At 35.8% G+C, this 26,702-nt stretch overlaps 1 protein-coding gene across 4 annotated transcripts; it reads left to right on the top strand.

The window, feature by feature from the left end:
* Positions 1-958: 958 nt before the first annotated feature.
* Positions 959-25,473, top strand: rtn3 (reticulon 3). Of its 4 annotated transcripts, XM_051898600.1 has the most exons (9): positions 973-1,268; positions 7,083-7,127; positions 10,499-13,141; positions 18,957-19,164; positions 20,187-20,325; positions 20,684-20,753; positions 20,910-20,956; positions 23,071-23,129; positions 23,311-25,473. In XM_051898600.1, the coding sequence occupies exons 1-9, from the start codon at positions 1,175-1,177 to the stop codon at positions 23,357-23,359; spliced, it is 3,354 nt and encodes a 1,117-aa protein (XP_051754560.1). In that variant the 5' UTR covers positions 973-1,174; the 3' UTR covers positions 23,360-25,473. The 4 variants fall into 4 exon arrangements, with proteins under 4 accessions (XP_051754561.1, XP_051754560.1, XP_051754562.1 ...); XM_051898602.1 differs by lacking the exon at positions 10,499-13,141 and having other exon boundaries at positions 981-1,268; XM_051898603.1 differs by lacking the exons at positions 7,083-7,127; positions 10,499-13,141 and having other exon boundaries at positions 983-1,268.
* Positions 25,474-26,702: the final 1,229 nt, after the last annotated feature.

Genomic DNA, 26,702 nt, shown 5'->3' with positions numbered 1-26,702 from the left:
GACGGTTGGTGAACCCGCTTTTGGTGCATTATCGCCATCAATTGGACTGGAGTTTAAAACGTCGACGGGATCTACCTAACCTACTCGTGCGTGTTATACTTTCTGCTATTTAATAATAATATAATTTAGTAGAACATGATTTACGCTAACTAAACTTGTGTGCCACTTCGTAGTAATACATGTGTTTTTCCTTTTGCTTCTCCCTTGACTTGTACGTCAACCATCAGGTGCTTTAGGACTTGCATAGCCATTATGTCTATTATTTCATTGCCTTCTGGTACCCACAGTAAAAACAAAAGTCTGGTACCTCAGTAAATGCCATACGAAACGGAGGGAAATCTTATCTAGGCCCTTCTGCACCATCATAACATGGTGAAGACATGTATGTTGCCAACCAAAGGATGGCGCTGTTGCACAAGAAATGAAATACTGACCCAGCATTTATTGTCATGGTAGAAAATATCTCCAGTGCACACAAATGCGAAAACATTACATAATCACGGCCCATATAGTTACATAGTGTTTACTGTATATTTTCTAAGTAGAAAGGATAGATTAGACATCAACCTAATCCAAACTGTTCGTAGGTTTCATTTCAGGGTTAATAACGACTGTTTGGATGGTCGAGACGGCAGAACATGAGGAACTGTAGCAATTCAGGTTGATATATTATCGTAAGATTATTCTAATGACTAATAACAATCACAGATAATAGGTTTAGATCATACTTTAATGCAGAAAGCATTTGTTTACAACACATGATGCGGTCTGTATGGGACAGGTGAAAATGAGAAAATGGCGGTTTGTGGAAGAATACTGAAGCTTTCGTGCACAAAATCAAAATACTTTTATGACGAACCCCTTTAAACAAACCAACGAACCCCTTAATTTAAAAAACATCTACCTCTCACCCTAATTATTTTCTCTCTCTCTCTCTCTCTCTCTCTCTCTCTCACTCACTCACTCACTCATGTACCCGCCCTGTTTGTCTTCCACCGCCCCCATCCACTGCAACATTCAGGCAGGTTCACCTAATGTGCTCGTACAGGCTCGGTGACGCCGCTGCTGTATTGGGAAATACTCGGTGAATCGGGAACCTTCAGGTTATCAATCAACAGCCACAACCTCAAACGACACTTCTGTACTACAGATCCTGTAGAGCAACACGACAAAAATGGCAGATCCAATGACCCAATCTTCTCAGATTTCGTCGTCACAAGGCCTAAACGATGGACATTCTGCAGCGTCCAAAGACTCAAAGTTTTCCGGTAAGAGAACGTGAACGCCATCCAACAGTCTCGTTGAATTTTTTCCGTTTGTTTTTAAGTTTAGGATATGTATTTACTGACATTCTAAATGATAGCAGTGGAAATAATTTGGCAGGTTGCGCTGAATAGTGCATTTAAGGACGATACGAGCTGATAAAGTCTATTTGAATGTATTCACATGTTTAAAATGCCTTGAAAGTAATACTGTAACTCTCTGGCGTTATGTAATAGTCATGCACTGTTTATTTCTCACGTACACTTTCCATATCGCCTCCTTTTGGCATAGAAAGATTATTGACTCTACACTTTGCAGGAATACATGGCATGGCGGATGTTGGACTCAGAATGAATGTGTTCTCATCCACAGCTTTGACCTGACGTTTATTTTTAGGAAAAGGCCATGGAGAAATATGGGGACACATAATACCTTCTTTGAACTGAAATGGGCACATGTTGCGGCTCAGCTGATGATCTGCAGTGCAGATGCATCCGAAACTGGAGGACGGTGTAAATGAAGGGAAAAACCTACATACACACCCCATCTACATTTCTAGCGACGTGACAAAGCAACAAGAATAATCAATAGAGCTGTCTAGAACCAGTTATGAATCGTTCTTTTGAGTCGGCTCTTGTCAAAGAATCGATTGATTATGTTCAGAACTGAATCGGTCCGAGTGGTTCTTGATTCAACCCTAGACATTTTTAAATTAGATTTAAAATAATTTTATTATTACTGCATACTATTTGGATTCTAAATTACTTTGTTTTTATGAACTGAATCATGGCTGCAACATACTGAACAGGGACACATGCAATTAAAGTAAATGATTTATTTAAATGTATTTATTTTTTTAAATAAATAAAACATTTTAAAAAAAAAGGTTATACGCCTATATATGGCTATATTAGAACTTTTAAATCATGTAATATGCCAAGTCAGTGTGACGTAATTACGTGAATGGCGTTCTTTCGGTTCTTTAAAATGAACTATATGAAAGAACCGATTCGCAGAAACGAGTCGGACCTAGCATCGCTACTGTCAATTCTAAGCACACGCAACAACAAAAAAAATGGTTTTGTTAATCATTTCTTCTCGCTTGTCATATTGCCTGTAGTATAAACAGTCTTAAAGGCGATATTTTTTTATATTTTAGAAATGTAAACAAACCCCATTACACTAATAAATGCAGTTCAGTTTGTCCATTTACACATTTTCAGTCGTGTGAAATGAAACGCTTTGTTCGGATCGTGTATATTTTTCCGTTTTGAAAACAATGAAACGACAAGATGTCCTTCGGGTCCTGCATATTTTCCGTTGTGAAAACAATGCAGCGTGGTTTTTGTTGACTAGGGATGTTGGTTCAGTGCTTTTAGGTCGTCAGCATACATGGAGCTTCTGTCCTCCTTGGTTTGGCTTTATTAAGGCGTCTGGGAATCTAATTGAATTAGAACGTGAAGTTAAGACTCATGACGTCACCCTGCTCTGAATTTTTAGCACGGTTTAAAATGTTTGATGCCTTCAATTGCTGTTTTGGCTCTTGAGCTTAGGCACACCGAGTTCAGTCTGAACATGACTGGAATGATGTTGACATGATGACTGTCTTACAGGCTTATTATCACAGACATCATATGTGAAGGTGACATATTGAACCAGATGGTTAAATTTTAGCTGCAGTGGCCCTCCAAGACACAATCTGCGATGCCTGTGCGGGTGCCATTGTCACTGGGGACGGATCATAATGTTACACAAATTCTACATAAGTATGTAAGGTAGTAAAAATGTCATACTTAACCAAGTGTTGTTTTAATGCAGTATTCTGGGTTAAATTCAAGTTAAGCTCAATCAATACGTCTGTGACTGTGAATTAACAGTTACGCACTTTAATTTGGAAATCTGTGGAGCAAGCATGCAGTAGTTGCCTCATAGACTTCCTTTGTAAGTGCATTTGTTTGTGAGTCAATGATTTGTCAAACTTGATGTAGCTTACTCATAACAGAAACAATTTTAACCTGTGTAACGGCCTGTGTCATTGCGTCGCCAGTCAATGACGTCATATCCACGTTACAGTATAACAGTAATACAGTATTTTCTCCACCATACAATATATTTTAAAATTAATTGCTGGCATTTAGCAATACAAGTCATCCAGCTTTTATTAATATGATATTCTAATATCGATTTAGCTTACTGCAGTGTGCAACAAGTGTCTCATACCAGCCACAAACTAACATTATAACATAATTATCATACTAAAATGTGTTTTGAAAATTAAGTAGAACAGCTTTTTTTAACATTGATAATAAGAAATATTTCTTGAGCTTCAAATCAGCATGTTAGAATGATTTATGAAGGATCATGTGACACTGAAGACTGAAGTAAAGATGATGAAAATTCAGCTTTGCATCAAAGGAATAAATTACATTTTAGAATATATAAAAATAGAAAATGGTTATTTTAAATTGTAATAATATTTCACAATATTACAGTTTTTACTGTATTTTTGATCAAATAAATGCAGCTGTAGTGAGCATAAGATACTTTCAAAAACATTAAAAAAAGACTTACCAACCCCAAACTTTTGAATGGTACTGTATATAAAAGCTGCATGCATAATTTAAAAAAAAAAAGCTAATTCATGTATATATTGATATGTGCATTTTGCTAACTTTAGATGATATTATAGCATTCCACAATGCAGGGCATGTCAACAACCCCTATATGTTGTTGGTAGACCTTAACTTGTATTCAACCCAGAACAATCCATTAAAAATATGTCATTCTAAATGGGACCAAGAGATTTTTAACTGTGATCATCTAAACTCATCTTATATCAATACTGTCAGCCTTTATTGGCCTCTCTCTTCTCTCTGGGAGTGATGTCTAAGGTCAGTACAGCTGGCTGAGGCAGCAGTCTTAAAGCTTTAGGTGTCATGATTCAGTCCCCCTCAGGAATAGAGCTGATATTGCTGGCATGACAGAGATGCCACACAGGCTCTTCCAGTGTCAGAGGCCAATCTATTCCCACTTAAAGCGCTGCCCTGTAACACAAGTAATCTTGGTGCATTTAACCTTTGCCCTTGCAATAGATAGTATCTAGCTATTAGGTCCTTCACCTTATTTCCTAATTAAAGGGTAAGTTCACCCAAAAATGAAAATAATGTCATTTATTACTCACCCTCATGCCATTCCACACCCGTAAGTTCTTCGGAACACAAATTAAGATATTTTTGTTGAAATCCGATGGCTCAGTGAGTCCTCCATAGCCAGCAATGACATTTCCTCTCTCAAGATCCATTAATGTACTAAAAACATATTTAAATCAGTTCATGTGAGTACAGTCTTTCAATATTAATTTTATAAAGTGACGAGAATATTTTTGGTGCGCCAAAAAACAAAATAATGACTTACATAGTGATGGCCGATTTCAAAACACTGCTTCATTAAGCTTCGGAGCGTTATGAATCTTTTGTGTCGAATCATGATTCGGATCGCGTGTCAAACAGCCAAACTGCTGAAATTATGTGACTTTGCCGCTCCGAACCGCTGATTCGACACAAAAGATTCATAACGCTCCGAAGCTTCATGAAGCAGTGTTTTGATATCGGCCATCACTATATAAGTCCTTATTTTGTTTTTTGTTTTTTGGTGAAAAATATTCTTGTCGCTTTATAATATTAATATTGAACCACTGTACTCACATGAACTGATTTAAATATGTTTTTAGTACATTAATGGATCTTGAGAGAGAAAGTGTCATTGCTGGCTATGTAGGCCTCACTGAGCCATCGGATTTCAACAAAAATATCTTAATTTGTGTTCCGAAGATGAACGAAGGTCTTACGGGTGTGGATCGGCATGAGAGTGAGTAATAAATGACATTATTTTCATTTTTGGGTGAACTAACACTTTAAATGTTTGCCAACTAAACATTACCAGGCAACCATCTTAAGATGTCAGATTGTGATGCTCTAATTGCATCACATGGTTATTGCTGCCAGCAGATTCTATATGGCTGACTCATAAGCAGGGAAAAAAACTTCAATCAATATGACAGGGTGTGAAGATTTGTCAGGGTTTTGGTGTCCACATCAGTGGTGCAAGGTGTGTCAAAGCATTCGGGTGTGGTTTGGGCAAGGAATGCCGTGAAACAGGGGTACACTCCTTATTTGTGACTAGTAGAGCTTGCCCTGTTTAAGACTGCTGTGCTTCTAGATCAACCTGTTCTCTTTAACTTTCTCACCACTCTCACTGTTGGCACTCCCTGTTCTGTTGAGATTCCAACATAGATTAATCCCATTTAGGTGACCCAGGGTTGCCTCTATAGCTTGATGATTGACCTAACTGTTGAAAGTGGCTATAGTTCTGGATGAATGCAAATATTGTTCGCTTCCAAATCACATGAATTTTTGAAGTGTGGCTGAAAATGGCTTCACTTAACAGGTTACGTAACACAGTGGTGCAACATGTGGGTGCTTTGCGGGGTTAGATGTCAGAAAGAATGGGAGGGATCATTGAAAATTCCATGGGAAAGTTCCACCGTTTGAATATTGTGAGTAAGTATTGTACGCTATGCAGCTGAATCATCGAGGGGTGGTGTGTATTTTATTAGTTCTGTATGTGCTAAGTAAAAAGTGCCTATGGGTAGTTGATGCATAACATGAATTAACTTTTTATGTTTGTTTTTTTTTTTTTTATAAATAAGCATCAAGTTAAAATTTATATTAATGTATAAACAAAAGTGTATATTTTAAGTAATTTGACTGGTCAGCATTTCTTTGGTTTTTTTTTTTTGTTGTTTTTTTTAATCACCTTAATGGAAGTTTTTTCCTAACAAACTTAATGATAAATAAAATGTTCAAAATTTCAAATAATGAATTAAATTGTAATAATGGATGCTCAAATAATTAATAAAAATGCTCAAATGCTGTTTAATTGTCTCATTTGTGGTAGCAGTCATAATTAAAACTATAATTCGATACCCGTGTTATAAAGTGGTCCTGTGAGCCTTGTTAATTAAGAGCTATGGGTGGCCATTTTGATAATTTTATTTATTATTTTAGCATTTGAACATTTAATTTATAATTTTAATTTTCTTAGAAAAAACTTCCATACACCTTTTCGCCTTCACTAAATACATTTTTAAAAGTACAGTATTCTGTGTAGTCTTTCAAGTAATATATGCTGCATGCATTGAGGAATAATGAGGAATGCTTTTTAAAATAGCTTTAGAGAGAGTAGAGCATGCCACACCACAGAAATATTTAGTCAACTACACTAATTATGGTTGATTATCTCATAGAACATATTTGAATTTTAGATTAAAGGGATAGGTTACCAAAAAAGTACAATTCTGTCATTATTAATCACACTTATGTCATTCAAAACCTGTAAAACAAAAGACCTTTTGAAACATGTCTCAGGTTTTTTTTTGTTTTTTGTCCATATATTGAAAGTCAATTGGGTCCAATGTAGTTTGGACCCCCAACATTTTCAAAATATCTTTTTTTATGGTCCGCAAAAGTTGTACAGGTTTGGAACGACACAAAGGGTGAGTAAATGATGACAAATCTTTTACTTTTGGGCCTAGTACTATCCTTTTAAGTCATGTAAGTTGTCAAGGAAAGTGCTGTTTTTTTTTTTTGTTTTTTTTTTTTTTTTTTGCTATCAGCTGTTTTTTCTTCTTTTTTAGTTTCTTGAGATGTAAAAGGTGCTTCGCTGGGCATTTCACTAACATTTTCCCCTTTCAAATGTAGAGTATAAGAAGGATACTGAGACTTTTCTTCTCATTCTTCTGTCCTATTTTATTTTTTCAGATTCCTTTTTTTCTTCGCCTGTATCTCTCATTCAGTCTCCTCAAGGCAAGTGTATAGTTCTCTTCTGATGCTCGCCTGCTTCTCTACCTTTTATCTTTCTTTTCATGCTCCTCTGTCATCTCTGTTCTATTAAGTATGCTATTTCCCGCTGGGCTGCTGCTATGACACTCTCCATCCCTCTCGCCAGTGACCCTCTCCTCCTCTATACCAGACTAGATGCTCGCAGTAGTGGCTTCTTTTGAAGTTCTTCCTTTTAGGCGTATATGAAATGAAGCAGAGGACACAGAGGGAATCTACTGACTGTTTTCACGGAATCAAAAGAATTAGATCTTTATCTATGTAGCTAGAAGCTAACCCACTTCTGGGGAATATCATCAAAATGTCCTCTCCTTCAGTCTGTATGGTCGTGATAACTCGGTTCTCACCTAAAAAATTAACGAACAAACTAATAGTTAGCCTCACACCTGCACGCCACTTGACCATGTACTGTGCAGTCCAACCACCCTCCCTGACCAGCAGTTCTGTAACATGACCCTTGCTGTTTCTAATGGTGACCCCTTGCAATCATGCATGTTGGAATCCATAATAACAGCCAAGTCACTCCTGTTTTCAGCAGTTTCTGAAATCCTCAAACTTGGATTCACTTCATGAATGTTCTTCAATTGAGGTCATCCACATTTCTGTGGCTGATTTTCTGATAGCTTATTTGATCTAACATGGTCTCTTCTTGACTCTGTAAATCCAGACATTTACCAGCAATACCCTGTAATAAATGGTTTCCCAATTTAAAAAGTTGAACTTAGCCACTCAACAACCAGAATGAATACTGGCAACAATTTGTGGCTACCCCCTTTTTACCATTAATATCCCCTGTCATTTCGTCGACACCCCACATCTGACACGGTTCACTGATTAAAAATGGGAAAGCTAAGTCCCCACAGATGCTAGAAATTCAATCGGCTCCAGTTTACCCACTGCAAACATGATTTAGGTCAGCGTTACTGTGGGTCCAGCTTAATCCCAAGATTGCCACCTTATTTTAAGATAGCAGAGAAGTTCAAGTTCACTTTGTGCGAGAGCAGAATCCTAAAAATGGATCAGGTTGGTGTCCCTGAGGATTCTTGTCCTTGATGTCCCCCCTCCCCCACAACAAGCCGTGTTTGGAGCTCCAACCCCAACACGCACTGGTCCTGAAGGTAGAGCGACACTGGGGAGGGATCTAGCAACAGGACGCTGCTCGGGGGTTACTTCCCCATGACTGCTGCGGCTGACTCTTCACCTGCTTTTTCCATGCATTTTGCATGTTGTCTTTTACCACAGAGTAAGAGGAAATCCTCAAGTTTTAGTCTTTTTGTTTGTTTGTTCTTTGTTTCTTGTCTATTTACTTTCATTTATTTTAGCATTTATATGTAGGAAGCATTAGAATAAAGTATGTTCATTATGTTCAGATCTTTAGATCATAAGTATCCCTACAATGACACAGAACATTATCTTGAAATTAATTTCAGTTAATGTTAGCTATTTAAAAACTGTAAAACCTAGAACTTTTAGGTATTTTGATTATGGAAAATATTTAGTTTTTTTTTTTTTTTTAAAATAAAGTCTTTGGGTCTTAGTTCATCATGCCTAATGAAGTTTACAGGCATCTAGTCTAAATTACATTACTGTTTTAATGGTTCATCATAATCGTGATGCTTAGTTTGCACAATGAGAACAGATACTTAACTTGAAAAGCTGTAGGGACAAAAGTGTTCAATTTTAACAGTGGTGAGCAATAACATGTAAACTATTATACATTGAATCTATTTTCACATGGCTTTATTTTCAAACGGCTTTAGGAAAATACTAGTTTCTGTCAGTGAAAGGTTTTTGTTTTTTTTGACTAGTGCTAAATGTAGCCTACAGCATGCAAATTCAAAGATTATATCTTAAAGTAAAACCAGGAAATGGCAGGGTTGGAAAGGAACAAAAATGATTAGAATGTGGTTGTCACTCTGGAACCTGTTTTATCTCACCCTACAGAAGAGTCAGGAGAAATTATATTAAAAATATTGCTTAGCATATAGCTTATTGTTAATTTAGGACAATATTACTTTTACCATTTTTATTATTATTTCAAATCTGTAGTCAGCACCATTTAGCCAAGACTGAAAAGCTAATGTTATGCTAATCAGTGAGGCCATACATTGAAACATAGGGGTTGTGTTCGAAAGGGAACTGGCTTGCTGCCTCACAGCCCAGTCAGTGTATGACTTCACAGGCTGTGTTTGTGTTTGAAGGTACCTCCTAAGGTTTCCAAGGCACCATAACATCTTGTATAACAAAAGCAAATTAAAATTAATGCATATGTTTAGTTATTTTAATGCTTATTTCTCAGTAGGAAAAAGTTTTTTTTGTTTTTGTTTTTTGTTTTTTTTGTTTTATTTATTTTTATAAATTAATTTAATCTTCTAATACACTTTTTTTTTTTTTTTTTAGACAGCATTTTTACTTCTCCACAAATTGCCAAACTGCACGCAACCAGATTGAGGCGTCTTAGTAGACAGGATGTGATGCAAACATTGTAATTGGATGTGCCTTGTTACCTGTCTACCTCCTCTTGCCTGTGAAGGCATAATTTTCCACCTTTTGGACACAGCCATTGTGTTGCATGGGAAAATGGTCAGGATTTCCATTTTCAGCATGTGTCCAGCATTCACTTTGCTGCGTTCCCTGTGCTCTTGTAATTCTGGCCTCATTGTGTCATCTGCACCATAATTTGATTTCTTTATCCTCTTTCTCTTTTTTTTTTTTTATTTATTTTTTTTTTATTAGTTTGACAGTTGAGGCATAGCTCAGACAGCCATTTAAAAGATTCCACAATAACAATACTTTAATCATTTAACAAATTCTTTGGTTATTTTACTGAGGGTATGGAGTACTACTTTTTGTTTGTCTGTTTTGTTTGTTTCTTTGTTTTGGGGGTTGTTGTTTGATTATGGATGTCATCTGAATTAATCAGTTGTGTAAATCTGCCCCTACATGATAAATACATTAAAAGCTTTAAGAAGTGTTGTATGTGTCATTGAGATTCCTCAATGGTATCAGCACATTATCAAGCTGGCATGCAGACATCAAACTCCATCCATTACTATGTGGGACCATGCAGTGTGTGCATGACCGCTTTAGCTTCAGTTAAATGGATGCAAGCAATTAAGCATCTTGGGAATGCTACATAAAGTACCAGTGTAGCTGCTGATTGCTAAAGTTGTTGGGATCTTTGGCTTTGAAATTGCACTGCTCTTAATTTGTTAAAGGCAAACCTGAGCTTCAAATATGGTCCCCTGCTTTAGCAAATCAGAATTAAGGTAAGAGTTTGCCTTTCTTTATTTCCAACCCTCCTTTTCCTCCTCTTTCCTGCTGCATGATGGATGCAGACAAAAGAGTGGTATTGGGCTCTGACAAGCCTTCAGAGAATTTGGCTACCTCTCTTCGCTTTTCTCAGTCAAGTTCCTTTTCTCCAGTTGCTTATGGAATTGAATCTTCAGGATCACCTGGTGACAACATAGATCGTACCTTCAAAGAAAAACGGGAGCTTTTTGACTCATCTTTTGGCTCTCAAAAGCAGGACTCGCCTATAAAAACATCCCCAGTATCTGAGAGAATCAAAGCATTGGAAGCTTTAGCTGCAAAGAAGAATGATTTTGATGGGGGGTTTCCACATTTTAAAGAGCGTCACTATGAGAAGTCCCCTACAGAATCGCATGGAATTTCCTCCCGCTTGTCCTTTCAGAAAAGGACAACGTCAAATGAACAGGAATCTCCTGAATCACCCTTCGAAGTGCTTGGTGAGGCAAGGCGTGGAAGTGACTTTGAGGACACCGCTGACTGGATGAGAGCTCACTTACCTCCTGCACCAGATTTCAACATTGAAGATCCAGATCTTGATGAGGAAAATGAGTCTCCCATTGTGCAAGAGAGTCCATCCAAAGTGATTAAAGCAAACAATGTTGATACAGCTGAAGCTCCAGAACCTTTTGCAGGAGTTCCTGATCAGTTTATGGACAGTCCTATCAAAGTTGCAGATGACATCAATCAGTCAATTGATGATGATGACAACAAGCAATCAAAACAAGAGAGTGTTGAGGAAGATTCTGAATTTGACCTGAACTTTTTACCAACAGCCTATATGTGGGAAAAGCAAGAGAAATCTGATACGGCCACTCAAGGCTATCAGATATTCCCTGACAATCAAGAGCTTCCTTCCACCCCTGCTCCTCCTACAGATTTTGAGTCTCCATCACCTCCTGTGTCACAACAAGCTGAGCCTTCTTCTACACAACATTCCAACATTTCGAAAGGAAATTTGGAGCCTGCTGAAATCCAGGAGGTAGACAGCTCTGGGGAGTCTGATGATACAGTGATTGAGGAAGCCATGAGCATCCCAACAGTGGGAAACAAGGACCTTGACACCAAACCCCACAAGGAAGAGGAGACAATGACAAACAATGAGAAACAGACAATTCAGGTACCTATTATTAATGTTATTGAAACTGAGGAACAAGTGCTAAGTGATGAGGAAGAAGAACAGTATGAGGTAGAAGGAGAGGAGGATGATGGTGAAAAGTGTCAGATATTGCAAGGTGAGGGCAGAGGGTCACCAGAGCAACACCACTCAGAAGTTTCAGAACATGCATCTGTGGAAACTCTACATGAAGAACATAAACCTGACCATGACATTTCCTCTCAGACAAAACAAACTGACTCTGATGCTGAACACTCTCCTGAACACAAGGTGATTGACGATGATTATGAAAGTGGCATTTTCCTCCAGTCCTCCCCAGACTCAGGAGGCCTGAATTTCGAGGACTCTCAAGAGCAGTCACATATGTCTCAGAATTTAGTGTCTTTTGAACCCCTTAAAGAGTCATCCCTTGATAAAGAGCTTGAAAAGACTGCAGAAATACTTTCTGACCTTCCCCCTGACATCAGTTCCCCCTCAAATGAGCCCAGTGATATAGAGACTTACCTGGATCATTACGCCAGTGAAGAGCTTGCTTTAAAAGACCAGCTGAATTTGTCTTATTTTAAGGAGAGTAAAGTTAAGGAAACAGAGCTTTCAAAGTCAAACTGTCTTCCAGATGATCAAAATATCAGTGCTCCTGTTCAAGAATCCTTTGATAATGTTACTGATAATTTCAATGAGACACCCAATGAATGCAAACTAGACTATGAATCTGTGCCTGAGCCTTCCCTATTTGACACTTCATCTGACATTCCTGATGATTTTGAGACTGTTCTCTCTCAAAACAAAATGCCAAGTGTTGATTCAGAAGATCAAACGTCAACAGTGGAAATCAAGACTTCTACCTTGCAGGAACAGGAGGAGTTGCCAGTGCAGTCCATTGACCGACAAACCCCAGTTCAAGAGAACCCACCTGCACCATTCCCCTCTTTCCACAATGAGCAGTCTAACAAAATCAATGTTATTTCTGAGCCTGCGACAAATGAGGTTGCTGAGGTATCCGTGATAACGAAGTCTGAACCTCAAGGTGTGACCCCCAAAGATCTTTTAGATAGACCAGATTCGCCAGAGACCATGAGTGATACAGAAATGGTTGAAGCAGAATGCTCAGTAACAGCAGCGACTGACAGCTTTGTGGAGTTCATGAGGGAGTGTCTTAAGTCACGGCAGGATGAGGAACCTGAGGGCTTCAGTTCCGGACAAAAAACTATAGATCAAAATCCCAAATCTGATGCTCCTCCTTCCACTCAATCCTCCCCAGCAATGATCATGGACTTGGAGCAGGAGCGCCTCACAATTTCTGCTTTGAAAGAGCTCGGGAGCAGCCAAGAAGAGGAAGACGAGAATATTCCCACAATGAAGACTGTCCTAAAACCTGATAAAGCTCCACTTCCTACACCAAATCCTGAGGCTTCAATCACCTCATCTTCTCAAACTCTTCCAAATGAGTATCAGCCAGTACTTCCCAAAGAGGTAGAGGCAATCGACCTTTGGGTAGCAGAGGCCTACCACCTTGCAGAGCATGTCTTGACAGCAATACTAACCCACCTTTCAGGTAACATGTCTTTCTTCTGGGCAAGCAGCCTGCTGACCCTGCACGCATAGTATGCCCAGACACTAGACCTTACTTACCTCTTTTACTTTATAACTCAACTTGAATTTACTCAGCACTAACCTATATGTATGGTTCTGAAAAGATGGCAAAAACTGAACATTTTCAAGTTATTACAATAGTCTTATGGAGATTCTACATGTCTTGTTTGTTTGGAAATCTTTAACTTTAATTGTGAGCAGTTTTAATAAACATATAAGCTTAGACCAGTCATAACATTAAATGTATTAAATTGTATTTTTTTTTTTCTGTGCCATGTCTCATGACCTTAAAAACTTGATGGTATAATTTTAAAAGGAATGGATATAAACATTCCTTCAGGGTGGCTGTGTGGCATGCACAGCCCTTGAAGTCAGGTGACAGTTCATGTCTAGTCTCAGGTTTCATCTTTTTATGTAGCCTTCTACAGGAAGGCCATTGGGAATGAAGTCAGGGTGAATGTGTCATTTAAAAGGAGTATTATTATGTTCCATTTGGCAGATAGTAGGCTATTATGTGTGAACTGATCTGGTGTGAGACTAGAGAGAAAGTGTTTGCAGAATAATCAGTTTTATGCAATTTTTTTCACTTAAAGGGAGAAATGCTTGGCCTTTCCAATAAGGACAATATTTAACTTCCCCCTTTAGTTTTGCTGACATGAAAAGATAATTATTCACAAATGGCCCTGTAAGACTTGCAGTTGTTTCACAAATATGCAGACAGAAAGGTTCAACGTCTGACTCATTATTTGAAGCGTGTACATTTTCTGCATGCCTTCATTTACCATGAATGACTGTTACGAAGTTTACAATTATGCTCTCAGCAGACACTTTCTTGAAAAATACAAATACACTGAGTTTTATATTAAGGCTACATGATTATAACAAAAAAAAAATTGTTGACTATTTCCCTTGATTATTGTAAGCATGGATTATTAATTTCTAAATATATTAAAGTACTTATTTTGTTTGTAAAACCTGCACATATGGTGACACTTTACAATAAGTATTAGTTAGCATTAGTTAATTCATCAGGTATCATGAACTAGCAATGAACAACTTTTTTTTTTGCAGAATTTACAGGATAATGTTTATTTATAAATATTCTGTATTCTAAATATATTCTTTTGTTAATTAATTTTCATTCTTATATATTTTAGTATATGTAGAAATTAATAAATGCTGTAAAAGTAACTAATGTTAGTGTATTTAACCTTACTGTAAAGTAGGGCTGGAACTAACCATTTTTTCCCCGCAGTCGATTAATTTATAAATTATTTTTTTGATTAATCGAATAATCTAGCTAAACAATCTAAATAAACAACAGCGTGAAATGCTTTGTAATTGGTTGCAGAGAGTACGTTTGAGCCACGCATCTCGCACCTACGGCAGCTCATAAAAAAGAGAATGCTGTATGAACGCAGCCATATTATACACAAAATATGGGACTGACAACCATATTCTAGTGCTGTATAAAAATTCACTGTAATAGTCTAAAAACTTACACTGTCTTTTCGTCGTTTTGAGGTAGGAGAGCCCCGGGATGTTTTCTTTTCAGATGCTTTTGCATAGAAGTTGTGCTGCTGTGGTTTGCCATTTTAGTTTTACAGATCATGCAGAGCACCATTTATTTGGTCTCTGTTAAAAAAAAATAACATACTTTAGATCGGGCTCGATATTTCTGTAATAATGGCTGTTTTTTGAGCATGCCCGACAAACCGTCGCATTCCACGCAAATCAACTAATGTGACCCCCTGGTTCCAGCCCTACCTAATGTTTTCTGATTTTTTTATTTATTATTTATTTATTTATTTATTTTTTCATATAGACAGTAATTAATTTCTTGTGCCAGTTGCCAGATATAGTTGTAACAGAGTAAGTGGGCTATTTAACAGATCTAGAGCATATTCTTTGTCTCACTTTTCAGTCTCTACTTGAGTTGTTTGCTGTGGGTGAAATTTTTTGACAATGATTGTATCTTGGTATTTTAGCTGTCAATCATTTAAGTACAGCTAACAGAGCTTTCTAGTGGTGTGAAAGTTTGTTTTAATGGGTGTGTTGGTTTCCACTTGGGCTTGCCAGAGATGTAGATAACATGAAGCTGTGTAAACTCAAGCATAGGTTTGGTTAATCACTATATTATGTACTCAGAATTATGTATATGAAACTACAAATAAATATTCACGGTAGGCATTTGAATTTTTACAAATGTTCTGCCTTGTAAAACATACTAGTTTAATTAACTTAAGACTTTAAAAGGATAAGAAGCAAGTGCAAACATTTTAAGCATGCTGAAACAGAACATAGTGTATAAATATGGCCAATAGCCTTTAAATAACTGACCTCATTAGGTTTTCGCTGCATGAAAATTGGCTCACACTGTTCGTTTCTGAACATACAAATGAGCACTCGCTGTAACAAGTAAAAGCTAGTTTTTTTTTCTTGTGCTTGGGTGAAGATAATTTCATGCATGACTCTTAAATGATTCAGACACACGTGGACTCTTACACGGATTCGCACAAATGCATTATATGGTGCGTGTACCTTTAAGAGCTGAGCTATGCGAGAACTAAAAGAGGCCACTGCGGCTCAGCAGCCACTGGGACATGCTGTTGTATCTGGGTCCACTAGCCCTGGTGAGGGAGGGAGGGAATGATAGCGAATGACTGTTCTCAGCCTAGGCTGCCGCCCTGTGGGCAATAGCAAAGCATGCTGGGAGGGACTCAGACCCCTGCAGTGAGCAAGGAGGAAACCCCTCACATTCACTGAGTGTTAGCCCCCAAGCAGTCAGAGTGGACAAAAACAATAGTGCTCTCTCAGGCTCTGAATTATTTGCCACACACCATTGTGCTGTAGTTATGTCACGTTGACTGTTGTTGTAAACAATTTTTCTTCTTCAGGTTGCTCAATAACATTCTTGTTTTATATTACTTTTTTTTCCCCCAGTTCCGCTCAAAATACAGCATGCAACTGATCAGAGCTCATCTAGATTTGAAAATCCAGATTATGTTGTTTTTAATGTACCTGTTTTTTTAATGAAAAATGGTTGAGTACAAAACAGATATTTAAAATGATTTGGTATTCATTATAAAATTAGTCTTTGCATTAATTTTGAGGACTGGCTTGGTGACTTTGGTGTCCCATGACATTTTTTTATTTATTTATTTATTTATTTATTTATTTTTTATAGCATTCATGGTACAATTCCATATTGTGAGAACATACACTACTGTTCAAAAGTCTGGGGCCAGTAAAAGAAATCAGTACTTCTATTCAGCAAGGATACATTAACTTCATCGAAAGTAACAGTAAAGACGTTTATAATGTTACAAAAGATTTTTATCTCAAATAAATGCTGTTCTTTTGAACATTCTATTCATCAAATTTTCTCAAGTGTATCAGTTTCCACAAAAAATATTAAATATTAAAGTGTTCGCCGATTTTCAACCAGCTTTGTATTGTTTCAATGTTGGTAGTATATGTAAATTAACATTGTTTACTCGTTCTCTGTGATACATGGACTGAGAAATTCACATTTATTTGTCAGCAAAAGACTTTTGACATCTCCAGGGCTTTCATGAAAACTACAGATTATAATTTCACATTTTTGTATCCCTGCCTACGGACAGTCGGATTGACAGAGGGTTATTAACAGAACAGTTACTGTAAGGGTAGGGTTATCGCTGAAAATTGGATCATAGCCTACTTTGTCTACTCTTTAAACAGCATTGTGGTAAAAATGGAACAGCATGGCAAAAGCTTTCTTATCTGTATGCAACGGTATTTTGCTTTTAGATTTTTTTTTTTTTTCCCTCCATTTGGCATAAAACACTGTTCGTGGTCATCCAGATTGAAGTTGACTACAAACATGGAGGTTTTACAGATTTTTTGTCGTGGCGTCTCCATATTTACGATTCTTTGCAGCCTTTAGCCACTCCCTACATGGCTCTGGATCCTTCAGTGGAAACCGAAAGTAACTCATTCCCTCTAAACGTTAACCCTTTGAATTCTTGCACCCGGGAACAATACAAGTCGACCCCATTATGACTAAAAGTTTGCTAAGAAGTATTTCCTTCTATGCAGTAACGTAACCATAGCAGACTGGTGGGAGTGGCCTTGGACAGCAACATGCCCAGTGCATTATGGGTGTTGAAGTTGTCCTACCTATTTGGCAAATGGGAAGACCAAAGCCTTTTTCTTTGTTTTCTCTAGTCAGGTAGCACCGATTTCACATGTGTTTCACCTTTCTGCTGTATGGGCAGCCAAGTTTTATTGAAAGCCCATTTTGCCAGTGGTGAAGTAACGCTTTAAGCAGCACAAATGTTTTCAACATTGATGATGATAAATGTTTCTTGAGCAGCAAATCAGCATATTAGAATGATTTCTGAAGGATCATGTGACACTAAAGGATCATGTGACACTGAAGACTGGAGTAATGATGCTGAAAATTCAGCTTTGCATCACAGGAATTTTACGTTAAAAATATATTCAAATACAAACAGTTATTTTAAATTTTATTGATGTTTTACAATATTACTGTTGATCAAATACTGTAAAAACAAACAAACATGAAAACACTTTTTAAAAACATGAAAAAATACTTTCTGACCCCAAACTTTTGAACTGCATGTTACCTATTATTTAATATTATTTTAACCTAGCGTAAAAATAGCTAGTTCCGACTCCGTACCTTCCTCCTGTCCTTAATTAATTTGTGTGTATGTATGTATGTGTGTGTGTGTGTGTGTGTGTGTGTGTGTATGTATGTATGTATATATATATATATATATATATATATGATAATATAATTTTTTTTTAAAAAAATTTTAATAAACCTTCTCAGTGGTCTTGACCTTGGCTATAATTAAATCATACAAAAATGTCATTTTATATACACTATTTAACAGATATTCATTAAGATATTCATTTATGTTTGATAAACTAGTTTCAAATAACAAAAACATAATATTTGCATTACAGTATATTTCAGAGTTTAAACATTCTCTGAAAACAAAGAAAAGCTGTACCTGACCATGTATTGCTTGAAGTGAATGCATGAATGAATTTACAGTCTCTTGGAGTAGGAGAGCCATATCTGTGCTTGAGGTGATATATTAAAGCTGACAGACCAAACATAGTAACAGTGGAAGACGTGGTTGTGTTTTCAACCAGTCATCGCGTGCACGTGTAAGGTCTTGTGTTACAGGACCCATCACCACACATGGCCAAGTGTGAATTCCTCATCAATGAAGAAAGTGTTTTGAAAACACTGAGTCTTTGCCAGGAAATATATATATACATATGGGTGTATTGCCTTGTTCTTTTGTGGTACAGAACATTCTTATGACGTTTGATGTTTTGAATACCACCATCTTCCACCATAGACTATTTATGCGTCTGTGATTTCCTGAGAAATGGAAACACGGAGAACCGAACCCCCTTAAGGCATCGCTCCATGTGGAGAATGCCATTTATGTAAGGCTTCTTTAAAAGGTTCCTTTCAGGCTGCATCACCAACCACTCGAAAACTGCATTATGTAACCACAGCTGTATGGAAAATATGAGCTCTGTATTATTTATGACAGAACTAATGATTTTACAGTTCAGATACAAAAAAAGAACCCATTAAAATATGGTGTTACCGCCTTCTACTGCTGCAAGCTCTGGATTGAAAATGTTTTCACCAATCAATATTTTTGTCATCTGCTGTTTTTATTTCCTGTAACGTTCATCAAAACGCACCACGCACACGTTTTTCACATGCTCTTTCTGTCGTGCAGTGAATGACCTGGTACACTGGCGGGACCCTAAGAAGTCAGGTGTGGTGTTTGGCGTGTCACTGCTGTTGCTGCTTTCTCTGGCAGCGTTTAGCGTGATCAGCGTGATCTCCTACCTGCTGCTGGCTCTGCTCTGTGTCACCATCTCTTTCCGCATCTATAAGTCTGTCATCCAGGCTGTGCAGAAGTCTAACGATGGACATCCTTTCAAGTAAGAGTCTCATCTTTCTGTTTGCCCTGTACATATTTGAGAAAACAGCTTACTCTTATTAGAGGTGATATATATTTATTGTATATTATATATTTAAAAAACATTGGGCAACTAGTACTGTTAGACAGCAGTGGCCAAAAGTGATGTCCGTTAAGGAAAATCTTTACCCTTAATTCAAATATTATTAAAAATTTGTTTATTAAAAGAGACACATAATTTGTGTGGACATAATTTTTGGCCAGGCTGTCATACAAAATGAACACATTTTGCATTGAATGAATTATGAACATATACAAAAACAACAGAGAACCAATGAAATATTAATAGCTGATTATGTTTTAGTCATTGTATGTTTTTTCCTGTAGCTGTAGTTTGACTTCGTTTGCCAAATAATTTTGTCAGATAAATACCTTAATCAAGTTTAGTGTTTTTTTTCTTCTCTCATATTTAAAATATTTACAAAATATAAAATAGTTTCCTCATATTTTGATGGTTTAATCAAACTTGTAGGGTAATTAAATTATAATTAAAAACAAACAAACATCACTTTTTCCATTAATGTGTGTGTGTAAATTATATATATATATATATATATATATATATATATATATATATATATATATATATATATATAATGATTAATAATATATTATAATTGTATAAAATATATACATATTTTTTTTATATGGATAAACTGTATATGTAAAAACATATTATAATGTGATTTATTAATAATAATATAAAAATATAATAATTACAATATAGAATGTAATAAAAATAGAATTTATATTATTTAATTTAACATATTATAATCTTTGGCTGTGTATGTTAAGCTGGTTTAGGAGAAAGTGTTTTTTTTTTTTTTTTTTTTTATATATAAATACACGCTACACATTTCACTGTTAACATATAGGTCTGTTTGGCATTTATTGTCATGCTCAGTGTTAGTAGAGGTTGGTTTTGAGTGCAGTGTGTGGGTATGCAGTGGCAGGGCTAATTGGGTTGACCCATGTGCCTGACAGGGCTCTGATGGAGAAAGATGTCACCGTGCCACCCGAGACCTTCCGCAAGCACGTGGACGCCTGTCTCACCCACGTCAACCGTGTGCTCAAACAGATGAGCCGCCTCTTTCTGGTCGAGGATCTGGTGGATTCCCTCAAGGTCAGTGTCAGACCAGCAATTAGAAATGAAGAGATTTAAAAGTGCAGTTTACCAGTTCATTCAGAATTTATTTGCTCTCATGTTGTTCTAAACCTGTATGACTTTCTTCTGTAGATACAAATACTGGATATTTTAAGGAATGTAATGTCTTAACATGTTTATAAGGATATTTAAGTTCCAAAAATGACGAGAAGCAACAAAGAACATTTATCTCCTTTATGATTCTTAACTATATTAGTTGTCTGATTTTTATTAAAACACTCATGTCCATTTAGAAAATTGTGTTCTCATGTTTTATGGTATCAGAGGGATACAAAGGATTTCTGTTCTTTTTACCCATATTTCCTTGTGTTTTCAGCTGGCAGTGGTTATGTGGCTGCTGACATATGTTGGAGCTGTCTTCAATGGCATCACCATCCTCATTCTCGGTAGGCCAAATATACCACTTTTTTTTTTTTTTTTTTTTTTTTTTTTAGAGCAAAACTGCTTCATATTTGGTTATAGAGACTGACCATTTTGGAATTATACCATGTGGAGTTTAAGAATGATCATAATCACCCGATACTGGGTGTTTTCTTTTCCAGCTGACATCCTGCTATTCAGTGTACCACCCATCTATGAGAAAAACAAGGTCAGATTTTTTTTTTTGCTTTTCAAACTATGCATTGTGTGCTCTTAAAAGTATTTATTGTGGGGTTCCAAATAAGAGATTGTGTAATAATAATGAATATAGAAATCTTTTGTGATATTATAAATGTCTTTACTGTCACTGTTATTCAATTTAATGCATCCTTGCTGAATTAAAGTATTAATTTCTTTAAAAAAAAAATCCCACTGAACCCAAACTTTTAAATGGTAGTATTATTATTATTATTATTATTATTATTATTATTATTATTATTATTATCATAAGTATGCATTTATCTGTACCTTAGTATATATATTTACTATTGTGTATATATTAAAGTATATATAAATATACTTTTACTATATCTATATTTGTAAATCCAAATATATATAATTATAGCTTTAAATATATATATATATATATATATATATATAATATTACACACACACACACATACATACATACATACATACATACACATATATATATATATATATATATATATATATATATATATATATATAATATTACACACACACACACATACATACATACATACATACATACACATATATATATATATATAAGACATTTTACATAGTAACTAATTTAGGTGAGGTACTGTTACTTGGTGTGTCTTTTTAATCTTACACCTTTAACCCTGTGATGGTATTCAAACATCTTTATATGGCATTAACTTAAAAGCAAGCAATTAACATTTCTTTGAAACCGGTAAATTGCAATCAATTCTAATTAAATCAAAACAGGACAGAGAAGCATATGTTGTATTCATGTTCCTACATGTATTAACAAATAATTCTTATGTTAACTAGTATTACAGGTTACTCTTGTTACTCATGATCTTTAATGACACACAAAAAAGTTTCACTGTACACAATTTTAAAACACACTTACAGTAAGTTGCTTTTGAAAAGCATCTTTTAATAGATGACATTTGCTCAGATGCAGTTAGTGTTTGAGAACAGGCAGCCCACTCAGACTGAACAGTAATCAGTATGTATGATTATTGCACCAGAGGGGTCTTATGTAAGCCCTTTCTGAAGACTTGTCATAATCTTTTCTTAAAGCATTTGTCAAGTCTTAAATTCTTATGTAACAGTGATTGTTAATGAGTGCCTGATGCCTGAGTCCCTTCTGACCTTTTTTAAATTAAATACAGCGCTAATGAAGATAATGTACGGAAATAATGATGTGTTCATAATGGTGCCACAAAACTCTCAACTGTCTCTTTAATCTCCATGGCGCAGAGCACTACGCACTGACCTCAAAACTGCAGTAACCCAGTTTTTAATGTCTTCACAATGAGAAAATTAAAGTCATAATGCTCAGAAACTGTGTTTTTGTATTGAGATGCTTTTATAGTTTTTATTATTATTATTTATTAGTATGTTTTTATTTTAATATTTTCCCATTTCTTTTTACTTTCAGTTAGTTTTAGTAATTTTGTTGTGTTTTTGTCATTTTTTTTTTTATTATATATTTTTTTAAATATTTCTATACAGTATTACATTTATTTTTATTTTAGTTTTAGTTATTTTAGTACATCAAGTTAAACTAAATAAAAAGATAAATGTTTCCTTGGCAACTACCTGAAATATTATTTTTTGTTATATTATGCCTTTTTTCAGGTAACTATAATAACCCTGCTCAGAAACAGGCCTTACATTGATCAATCCAACTCATGATTTTTTTTTTCCAGTCAGATCTATTTATATCAAATTATGGAATGGTTTATGCCATCTGGCAGAAATGTTCTTCTTTAATATGTTATAAAAGATGTTTAAAAGATCATTTAATTGCTGTCTTGTAATTTTATACACACACACTTTATATATATATATATATATATTTTCTGCCTCGCCGCACTGTATATGGATTGTATTTTCTTGCTTTTTATTGTATATAATTTATAATGTGCAACTAAACTAAAAAACTAATTTACAAAAGCAAAAGTCAGTTTCTATTTCCAGCAACCACTTAAAAACACATTGGAAACCACCCACAACATCCTAGCATTATGACAGCATATTTGTTCATGGAAGTAATATTACAGATATTGTTTCTTATAATGCAACATCTCTTTGCTATTTCCACAGACTCAGATTGACCATTACATCGACATTGTACGCACTCAATTCAACACTACAATTGCCAAGTAAGTATGCTTTGAGTAGAGTAATAAAGTATTAAAAATAAAGTAAGAATGTACACTTAGTGTTCATGCTATTTATCTATAAAGAATTGAGTCTTGGAAATGGCTGCCAATTAGTGAGGCCTCTATGGTACATAGTAATATAATACCTAATGGGTGTTTGTCTCATTTTTTTCTCCCTCAGGCTTCAAGAGAAACTCCCAGGATCCATGAAGCGCTGTAAAGCAGAATGATTCTCTGCTCCGATCAATTGTTGCCATGTTTACCATCCTTCTATCTTTAGCCGCCTCCCTTTACTCTAAGCCCCGCCCCCTTTCTCTCCTCTCCTGTTTAACCCTCACACCTTAAAACAACCATCTGCACTGAACCAGCTAGTATGTAAAATCTAAAAAGCTTCTTGATGTTAACTCTGCAGCTTATTAATGAGCGTTAGGCAAAGAAGCTCGGGGCTCCGGGAGCTGGTGTTATTCAACACAGGAAGTGATGAAATGCTACTCGATGCCCGTTTTGATGGCCAGTGTATAGAAGGATTTGTGAACTAGACTGAACTTATGACCTGGTTTTGAGTGTTGGGTTGTGCAGTAGTAATGAATAAAGACAGGTTTGGACTCAAAAGCAAATGTCTGTACTTTCAAAAATCACATTTCACTGAAAAATGCTGTCAAAAAAAAGAACGTTCTGAAACATACTTTCCCCCCATTTTTTTCTTAGAAAAATGTGTATGTATTTATCTGAAATGCACTGAACATTACTAGTCTTGCACGTTTTGATCTTTCAGGATGGATCTGGACGCAACCAGCAGTGATAATTCGGTCTAGTTCACTATCCTCCCTGTTATTGGCGCAGTTTTTAATTTTGTGTATGTATATATAGTTCGATTACAACAGGCTCTTTGCTGTGAAGTAGTTAGTGTTGCTTTTTATATTTAAAAAAACAAATATACAGCTCTTATATTTCTCTTTCGCACCTCTCTTGCACTCAGTCGTCTGAGTTGAGTTCACATGTAAATGTTATTCTTATTACTCTTCACATAATAGTTATTATATCTCGATTAGGTTGGCTGCTTTAAGTCCCCTGTCTGACATTGGCTTCGTAACAATAAATATTATTAATAACCGTAAGATTGAGTTTTATGTGTAGGATCGTCAGAGCACCACAATACAGGCAATAATCTTATGCTAGATGTGAAGTTGGCCCCACAAGTCATTGATTTTTGTTGAAACACAGCCAATGGTCATCATTCATGTCATTTAGAAAGGTAAAACTGTTTTTTTTTGTCAGCATTTTGGGGCATTGTTTATCCCCTTGGGCACTGAAGAAGTTTAAATAGTTAATGTGTTTAAGGCTGCAAAGAACATGCCATTATTTAAGCTGGATAATTACACTTACTAATCACATGTGATAACACTGTTTTTGCTTAAAAGTCAAGATCCCACTGCAAACACTGTTGACTTTTAAGAGACAACTACAAGAGTAAATTGATTTCTTAAAGGGAAGGGTAAACATGGTAAAAATGGCTTCAGATGTGCACTGCACGTAGAATACTTGGTGCGCAGTTATGTTGTGATAAATGGAATATGTACCGTATGTCAATAGTTACATTCATATTGTTGCTTTAGTTACTACGTAGTCTGTCAGCTCACAATGGTTTTATTGTTCCGTTCGTTTAACATTCCAGCTGATGCAGTTGGAAGCATATCCAAATTAGCATAGCATTGAAAATGTTAAACGCTAACAAGTCCCTTCACATTTTAAGAGTTTGTTCTGTGATTTTTTTTTATGGCCCTTTTTCCATAAACTTTAATTTTCCTCTCTCACACACCCTTTATGCATGTTTACACACATGATCAGAATCAGGCGCAAGTGTCTGTGTCACTGTGTTGCTTAATTGGCATGTTCCACAGGTGAGATCACGTGCGTGTTGCTTTTGAAGAACAGGTCAAGCTCTGACAATTTGTATTACCACATTTTTTTTTCTTTCAAATTAAGGGTAAATTATGACTATATAACTACTTTTTTTAATAGATGCAGACCTCTCTGTTTAGGTTCTACGTCTTTGTATGTGCTTTCTTCTCTACTGAGTTTCGGTTTAATATTTGGGTATTTTTTTTAACTTATTCCTGTAGTTCTTTAGCATGTTTGCTGTTTCTTTCCTGTGTTTCTCTCTGAGAAGGGTTGATGGAGGTCACATTCTTTTTGTTTTTGACTAGATGTGGTGACTAACATCTACATTCAGTTTATTGAATTAAGTGAATGTGTGGGAGCTTTTGGGGGAAACGATGCAAACAGGAAAACTTGTGGTCCCTGTAATGATGTCAAAGTGAACTTAATAAAAATGCCAAAAGCATTTATAGTCTTTGAGCTTTTTTTTACCCCTCTCAGTAGATCTTATCGTTACATTTTTTTTTATTTTATTTTTTTTTTAATAATCACATTCACTAACAAGTCATTCATAGTCACACTGTCCAAAAGTTTGGTGTCAGTACATATAAAAGATTTATATATATATATCTTAAAGGGGTGGTTTAATATTTCACTTTTTTAACTTTAGGTAGTGTATAATGTTGCTGTTTGAGCATAAACAACATCTGCAAGGTGCAATGCAAAGTGAGGTCTTTTCTTTTAAAGAATTAGCTTTTTAAGGACTACAACAAACTGCTGGTAGGGACTACAACGAGCTTCTTCACGGGTAGGTGACATCACTAACCTAAAATTTACATAAACTCTGCCCTCGAGAACACGCAACAAAGGGGGTGAGGCCATGTTATTGCAATACAGTACATATCACAAATACAATAGCATGTCATAAAAGTAAGATGACAAGTTATAACCGTAATTAAACTAAACTACACCTGTTCTATCTTCATGCAGCATATATTCTCTGGCTCTGTAAGATCTTACAACAGTTCCCACACTAGCGATTTTTAGATTATCATGACAGAATATGCTAACCAATGTCTTTAACTCCACATCAGCTACATAAATTCATCAACTAACCATTAGGAAACGTCCTGTTGCATTCTACATGTTGTCACTTCTTGAGTCTCTCTATCATTGTCCGACTCCGGTTTGAACATAAAAGGCTAAACAGTTTCTGACATTTTCAGTGAGTCTGCATGAGGTAATCAGCGCTGCTAACAGGAGCTCTTGAAACTCAGCCCTCTCTTTTTGAGAGCAGCAGCTCATTTGCATTTAAAGGGACACAAAAACGGAACGTTTTTGCTCACAAATAGTCCTAAAAATGTATTATTTCCACAAAAATATGAAACAGCACAGCTGTTTTCAACACTGATAATAAGAAATGTTTCAAATCAGCATATTAGAATGATTTCTGAAGGAGACTAGAGTAATGATGCTGAAAATTCCATGATCATGCCATGACATAAATAAATTATAAACTATAACAAAAATAAACTATTTTAAAATGTATTAAAATAGTTATTTAAAAATTTTATTATTTCACAGTATTACTGTTTTTACTGTATTTTGAATGTAGCCTTGATGAGACTCAAACATTTGTTTTCTTACGGTAAGAGAACAACATGATTTAAATAGTTTAAAAGTTACATTTGTGCA

Source organism: Ctenopharyngodon idella, chromosome 7 (assembly GCF_019924925.1).
Source record: "Ctenopharyngodon idella isolate HZGC_01 chromosome 7, HZGC01, whole genome shotgun sequence".
Taxonomy (NCBI): Eukaryota; Metazoa; Chordata; class Actinopteri; order Cypriniformes; family Xenocyprididae; genus Ctenopharyngodon; species Ctenopharyngodon idella.
This window is presented reverse-complemented; position numbering and strand designations above follow the sequence as displayed.

Coding starts and splice junctions, on each gene's coding strand:
- rtn3 (XM_051898600.1), top strand. CDS start 1,175: ATGGCAGATCCAATGACCCAATCTTCTCAGATTTCGTCGTCACAAGGC. Junction 7,128..10,498: donor TCTCATTCAGTCTCCTCAAG/GCAAGTGTATAG, acceptor TGATGGATGCAG/ACAAAAGAGTGGTATTGGGC. Junction 13,142..18,956: donor AATACTAACCCACCTTTCAG/GTAACATGTCTT, acceptor TCTGTCGTGCAG/TGAATGACCTGGTACACTGG.